Source organism: Trifolium pratense, linkage group LG7 (genome assembly GCF_020283565.1).
Source record: "Trifolium pratense cultivar HEN17-A07 linkage group LG7, ARS_RC_1.1, whole genome shotgun sequence".
NCBI lineage: Eukaryota > Viridiplantae > Streptophyta > Magnoliopsida > Fabales > Fabaceae > Trifolium > Trifolium pratense.
The window spans coordinates 45,761,658-45,769,378 of NC_060065.1; the positions used below are offsets into that span (position 1 = coordinate 45,761,658).

The 7,721-nt window shown below is 28.4% G+C and overlaps 2 protein-coding genes across 2 annotated transcripts; one reads left to right on the plus strand and one right to left on the minus strand.

Moving 5' to 3' along the window:
- The first annotated feature begins 215 nt into the window (after positions 1 to 215).
- On the plus strand, positions 216 to 5,014 carry LOC123898100 (protein PHOSPHATE STARVATION RESPONSE 1-like). The gene is made up of 7 exons (XM_045948962.1): positions 216 to 518; positions 1,448 to 1,864; positions 2,317 to 2,393; positions 2,521 to 2,557; positions 2,663 to 2,831; positions 3,336 to 3,609; positions 4,403 to 5,014. Exons 2-7 carry the CDS (start codon positions 1,492 to 1,494, stop codon positions 4,658 to 4,660), a joined length of 1,188 nt encoding a protein of 395 aa, XP_045804918.1. The 5' UTR covers positions 216 to 518; positions 1,448 to 1,491; the 3' UTR covers positions 4,661 to 5,014.
- Positions 5,015 to 5,306: 292 nt separating this feature from the next.
- On the minus strand, positions 5,307 to 6,621 carry LOC123896508 (cathepsin 7-like). The gene is made up of 3 exons (XM_045946885.1): positions 6,397 to 6,621; positions 5,793 to 5,951; positions 5,307 to 5,549 (listed from the first exon to the last, which is right to left on the minus strand). The coding sequence occupies exons 1-3, from the start codon at positions 6,619 to 6,621 to the stop codon at positions 5,307 to 5,309; spliced, it is 627 nt and encodes a 208-aa protein (XP_045802841.1).
- Positions 6,622 to 7,721: the final 1,100 nt, after the last annotated feature.

Sequence of the window (7,721 nt, forward strand, 5' to 3'; positions counted from 1 at the left end):
CCAACATACCAAAGAATTTATATTATTTTTAATTTGTAAAATAATAAAATAGATCAATTATTGTGAGACAAATTAAAGAGTAAAACCTAAAAAATAATGAAAATGAATTAAATTAGAAATACACGTATATCCGACCATTGTCTTCTACATATATATAATATTTAATCATATTTGAATATTTGTGAGAATATTTGATGTGCCTATGGTATTTTATAAGCTTTAATTATTTTCCTTACATTCTAACTACAGCTAGCTACTTCCATTGCTTAAACACAAATTAAAAGAAACCTTACCAAGTAGGGTTTTTCTCCCATCATCATAAATTACATTTGGATCAACAAAACATGAGTCAGTAATCACTTTCTTTTGGTTGTAGTAATCTGCAAAGTTGATCTTCAAAGAAATACTAATTGGCTTTATTGGATCTTGGAAACAAGAGTTTGGCTAATAGCATATCTTTCCAATCATCTATAGAAGTTATCTTGGAAGAGAGTTGTATAGCTTCACCCTCACCAATGGTTTGCACATAACTCTCTCTCTCTCTCTCTCTCTCTCTCTCAACTTATGAACAGTTCAAATTGAGTCTTTCCAATCAAGATTTTCTTTAATCTTTCATCATAATATATATTGACTTTTTTAATTAGGAAAAACATTTTTGGATTTGGTTTCATTTCTTTTTTTAACTCATTTTGGTTTCATTTCTCTTGATTTCTAATTGTTTTGGATCTAAACTTCTTACACTTCCATCAAATTTTAGAAATAAATTGAGGATGTAATTTGCTTTATAGAATTCTCATTTTAATAAAAAAGCTATTTAACAAAATACTAGAAGTACTCAATTCAACTCATATATATATATACGATTTTAATTAACTATATTGAAGTTCATATATGGAGTGAATTTGATTAGTGCTACTTGTAGTATCACTTGTATTTTTTTTTCCCACTTTCATGAGTAAAAATTCAATTTGTTGTGAAAAAAAATGTGGGAGTTAAAATTTTTTTTTAACTCTACACCTCCTACACCCCCTTTCAAAATGAACTTTTTTTTAAAGAAAAATGATTTTTATTTTTTAAATAAAAAAAGAAGGGTGATCTTTATACACATAATTAATTTAACATTTACGAGAATTAAAACTTTTATACATGTCATCAAGTACTATTTCCTTTACGTTAGGTTTGATGCATTCTTCAACGTAGTAACAATTTTCAAATTGTAGATTATATGTAGGTGAGTGTAGAATTCCAAGACCTAGGAACAAGCACAAAGTTTAATAAATTTTTGGTACAAATGTAACAAAACATGAATCCTTCTAAAACATAACATCGTGTCTTTCTTTTTTGCCCAAATATTTAACTACTCCATATCTTGGTTCCATATATGACCATAATTATATTGAACAAGTACAAACTTCTATGTTGTCTGAAGTTTTTTCGTGTCTACTAGGAAACCCCGGAGTAATCAATTAAGAAGAAGAAAATTGAACAGAAATGGCGGAGACAATTCGCATATCTAGCGAAGACATCAAGATTGAAGGTAGTGGCGTTATTGGAGCAAAACCCTCTTTGTTAGGTCGAAGAAAACGTTCGTTCTTTGACTTAAACGAAGAAGCTGTGGATGATATTGGAGATGATGATGAAATACTAATAAGTGATGGCCTTTGTGGTGAGATTAGTAACAACAATGAGATATCATCACAATCACAAGAAGGGAATTTAAGTAGCAATAATAATTCAAGTGAAGAGAAAGGGCGTGGAAGTTCGGTAAGACAATATGTGAGGTCGAAAATGCCTAGGCTTCGATGGACTCCCGATCTTCATTTATCTTTTGTGCATGCTATTGAGAGGCTTGGAGGGCAAGAAAGTAAGTATCACTCATTTCAATCTTATAAGTTATATACACAAAAGTCATGATGTGGATCTTATAGGAAAATATCGATAATTAGTTGTTATGTTAGTTTTCGAGATCGAATGTGGAGACTCTTTAAAAATCCTACAATCTTTAGTTCATCAACCGAGTTACCTATATGGAACACAAATGTTAATAGTTAATTTGTTAGGAAGGCAAAAAATTTAGCAGAAGAATCAAATTCTTTGATCTCACGTCTTTAATTCTCATTCGGCGTCTCATTTCATATTATTGTGCTACATATTTAATTTAGACTATTTTTGGATTCTTTGCCTCAATTGCTTTTACATTTTTGTGATTTTTATACAATAGGTTATGCATAATTTCTTTGATGCATAAAAAAATAGCTATTTATATATTTTAAGCATTTTTATTAACTTTTATTGATAACAATATTGGGTGTGTAGGAGCAACACCCAAGCTGGTTCTCCAGTTGATGAATGTAAGAGGACTTAGTATTGCACATGTGAAGAGTCATTTGCAGGTAATAATTGAGGTTACTTTTTAAGCTACTTTCATTTGTTGTTTGATTAATCGTCAAGCTAGAAAAACGTTATTTTGATATTTTAGTCATTCTTATAACGTTTTAATTATTTTTTTTGGAGGTTCAGATGTATCGGAGTAAAAAGCTTGATGAGTCTGGCCAAGGTAAATAAATGTTTCATAACTTTTATACTATTATTGTTAGGAAAAATCAAGTTTTAATGTTTCTAAGGCTTTAATTTACTCATGACATGCATGATTTTATTTCAGTTTTATCCCAAAAGAATAGGGCAATGCAAGGAAGGAATCATCACATTTTGGATATGTATGGAAGATTTAATGTCCAAGGACAATTTGGTGTTAATAACAACTATTTGCAACCATCGTCTCAACTAATGAAACAACCATATAATGAAATCAAAACTCATGCCACTTCAAGGTAGAGTAGTTAAGTTAATATTTATTATTATTATTTCTTATAAAAATTAAATTTTGAGAATTTATTTAAATTTTTTATATATTATCAGTGTAAAAATATTATACATGTGCATTAAAAATTATATTAGTAAAACAAAAAATGTCTGATGTGGTAGACAACACGAATTATTGATGCATAACTATTAAAATATTCGTCTAAAACTTAAGGGTCATGTTAAACAGTGCACCTGATGCACTTGTTAAGCATACCAAAAATAGAAATAAAACATAAAGTTAATGTTGATAAAAATAACTTTTTACATTTTCAATCCATTGAATGCACGAGTTTCAAGACACAATTTTCTTATTTATGTGTTTAACTAATACACCGAGTGCACTATTTAACATTTTTCAAAACTTAAAATGAAAACAATATAATCTACTATGTATTTGTTTATAGTTATTTTTAAAAAATGACATTTATAAAAAATAATTAATTCTTTAATATTGTCTTAATAATTTGTAGGTTTCATGAGAATGGGGTTTTCAATAATAATCACGTGATATTAAGATCAAGTTCAGTATGGGACAAAGATTTATATAAGACAAGTTCACATATATTTGATGTAAAGGATGCAATATCAAGAAATAATATTGGACCTATTAATTCTAGCCAAATATTTCAATTGCTACCTGAAGAAAAGAAGTGGCCTCCACAAGGAAGTGAAAATCACATAAGCTTGTCTCGTGATGAACAACATTTTCCATGGAACTCCTATTCTAGTCCTATATTCACTAAGGTAATAAAATTAAACATATATTAACTTATTTTTGTTTACTTGTGGAAGTTGTGGTATAATATAATTGATTTTCATTGATCATATTTTTATATAACTTTTTGAAGTTGCTCATTAATTAGGTTTGCAATGCATCTAAACAACTAATTTTTGATCATTTTTTAAACAACTTTGAAGTTGTTCATTAGGTTTGCAATGCATCTAAACAACTAAATTCAGAAAATCAGCTATACTAAATTGTTTTCATTTTATATTATTTTTTCCAAATATTTGTGTAAAAATGTGGTCACTTTAATATATAATAATAATTTATCAATAAAAGTGAAAATAGATTACAAACATATAAACCACAATTTCTCAAAATAACAGGTTGACATTTTTTTTAAATGGCAAATTTTATTATAAGCGATCACTTAAGTTAGTTTTCACCGTAGTTAGCGATGAATGATCTTTTTCAGGGAACCTGTGGGGCACGCAGGGTGGGTTCTTCCCTCCCAACCGAATTTTCTTCATACGCATGAGCCATGAATCGAACCTCTGACCACATATTTAAGGGGACCAAGACCCTTACACTTGAACTAATTCTTGGTTACTCCATTTGAGTTATCTAGCTTTGAATTTGCATGCTCTTCTATAAAAAAAATTAATGAAGTTTTAGACAAATGAACTATTTATAGCTGCCAATTGCATCATATTTATTGTCTCACTAATTATAAGTTATTTTAATATTATTTTTTGTATTTGATTTTGGCAAGTATATTTTGCATTAAGAAATATTATTTCTTTTGAACTCCAGGTACATGATAAAAAAGATGGAATGCAAGAATTCATACAACAAACTCAAGTATTGAAGCAAGGTCATGTCACAGTCCAATTAAAAAGGATGAATGAGAAGAAAGAGTACACACCAAGCTTCTTAGAACTAAAGCTAAGTCGAGACTCAGAAATTAATATTAAGGATCAAACAAATATAAATCTAAAAGGCGAACAAGAAACGCACGCAATTCTCTCTCTTTCATTGTTCTCTTCCTCGTCGGCTTCGAATTCAAGGTGATGAAAAACAAGATAAGTGAAAAGCGCACAAAGAAAATATCTAGGTTGAGAGTTTGAACATGTTTGCAAAATTGTACACCAAAGTCATTTGGGCTGAGTACTTAAGATCTGACCATGTCAAATAGAGCATTGGAGTGAGATCTTTCAAGTACTTGCTTTATCGGACCACATTTTATGCATGCAAGGATCTTTTGTGAATTTTTGAATAAATTAATTTAGCAATTATTATTTGAATTTGGATTTATCTTTACCTATGAATTAGAAACAATATATTGCTACAAATAAATTTGTATGGTAGACCATTAATTTGTATGGTTGACCAAAAGGTTAAATTGTATGTTTGGTTGGTTGCATTTATTTTAGGTTTTCATATGATCATCTAAATTTAAAAAATTTCAAACCGGTTTGACAAAAAAGGATGAATTTATGCTAACAATATTAATTAATAACATAATAGACCAACTTATAAAAAGGAGACCATTTAGTCTCATTTATTGCCTAAAAGAAAAGTACTATTAATTTACATATTTAGAGTAGGAAAATGTTTTGTGTACACTCCACATAGGTGTATACATCTTGAGACAAATAGAAAAAAAAAGTATGATGCGATATATGCAACAAGGTACATTTTCGATAATAAAATTAAGCTACATCTTCTCAAGACCTCTAACAATCCATACACTTTGAACTAGCAACCTACCATGAGTTGGTGCTAAATTTATTTTGCCATATCCTTTATTGCCCCACCTTTTGCCATGCGAATTTCTAACTATCCAATATTTGACTAGTTCATCGTTCCTTGTTGACTGACCAAAGCCAACCACAATCACCCCATGATCACCAGTCTTATCAAAAGATGCTTCATCTTTAGGGCCAGAGTAGATACCGTCCTAGAATAAAGTATTAAATTATTAATACACAAATTAACTAAAAAGTTCTAGTAAAATGATGAGAAATACTTACATTATTTGATCACAATTAGATCACTCACATAAGAACACATATCATTTAATTATTCTAAAATACATATTATTTAATTAGTTTTTCTTTGTACTTTTTTTCAACTATGTGTGTGAACAAATTGTGAACAAATGCTAATAAACCATGTAATGATAACACTTGTATGTACTCACCTTTATTTGTTGCATCTCATTAATCCATATTAGATGAGCTGCAACTGGTGCTATCAAGATTGCTTCTCTAACTTTAGATTCACATTTTTCTAATTCAGTCCTTGATAACACATGTTGTTGAAGGTTTATTTGACGGAAAGTTGTGACACGCATATATGGCTAAAGAGTAAAGAGATAGATGTTAGAAAACAAAATAATTTTTTTGCTTAAGACATGATAAAAAAAAAAATAGAAGAAGGTTAGAAACTATGTTTAATTGCACATTTGGTTCCTTATATTTATTTAAGGTTTTAAGTTGGTCCCTTATGTTTATTTTGTATCAAATTGGTCCTTTATGTTTTAAAAGTTTCAAGTTAATCCCTCAAATTCTTAAAAGTTTCAAGTTGATTCATCAAGTTTCTAACATTTGAATTAATTAGTCTTATAAAGATGATTAGATAGAGACTCACTAATTCAAATTTTCAAAACTTGAGAAACCAACTTGAAACCAAAAATAAACATAAGGGACAAACTTTAAATTTTTTAAATATAAAAGATCAACTTGAAACCTAAATAATTAATATAAGGGACCAAATGTACAATCAAACCTAGAAAGTATATATACCTCACGCAAGTATGTGATTGGCATAAACCTTCCCTTGTAGGTGCAATTTGTTTCCAAAATGCACCCATGTTCACAAACCCATTCCAATGCTTCCTTGATACTACGGCCGATACTATCTTCCTCTTTATTCTCTATCAAATTATTATAAACATCTTGTGGAGACAAGACAAATCTTCCACCACGTTGTTTTTTATTTTTCTGCTCAATTTGGTGCAAAATTTCCATGATACCGCAAACAACATAGGCATAACAACAATCTAAAAGAAAAATGAATATATATTACTATTTTATTTAAACTATATAAATGAAAAATAAATCATTATATAAGTCAAAATTGCTTACTTCCATTGCCTTGGTTCCTGACAGGATTCATATGAATCTCTTTGCACCAATCGAATGAAGTGATATTTTTCTACATTTAGAAAGAAAATGGTTATATATAATATATAATATAATTTTCCATTTAAAAAAAAAATTGGTACTTTCAATGATGGATGTTGAACAATTTGGTCTTTAAATTACAAATATTATGATATTTTGGTCTCTAATATGAGGGTTAAATTGTCTTCAATTTTTAACTTAAAGATCAAATGTCCAACATTCATAACTTAATGGATCAAACTAAAATTAAAAAATAAAAAAATACTCAAAGAACCAAATTGTGTAAATTAATTACTAGTTATGGGAAATTACTACTTAAGGGACTAAAATGAAATAAAAAAAATTATTGAACCAAAGTGAAATCTAAATTTAAATTAAGAAACCCAAAATGTAATTTAGACTAAAATATACTACCTATGTCCCTAAATATAAAACCCTATTTCTTTGTCTTTTTTTTAGATACATTCTTTATCTCTTTTTATATGACCTCTTTCAAATTAAATATTCCAAGGGTATTAATTCTTTCTTTACCACCATAAGAGCCAAAATATTATTTAGACTAAAATATACTACCTATGTCCCTAAATATAAGACTCTCTTGAGATTTTTCTTTATCCCTTTTTTTTCTAATACTTTTTCTTAGATACATTTTTTAACCCTTTTTTTTATAAGACCTCTTTCAAATTAATAATTCCAACGGTACTAATTCTTTCTTTACCACCATAACCCCTAATTATAAGACCCAAAATGTAATTTAGACTAAAATATACCACCTATATCCTAAATATAAGACCTTCTTGAGATTTTTCTTTGTCTTTTTTTTTTTTTGAATACTTTTTAAATTTTTAGATACATTCTTTATCCTTTTTATAAGACTACTTTCAAATTTCAAATTAAAAATTCCAAGGATATTAATTCTTTGTTTACCACCATAACCGCTAATT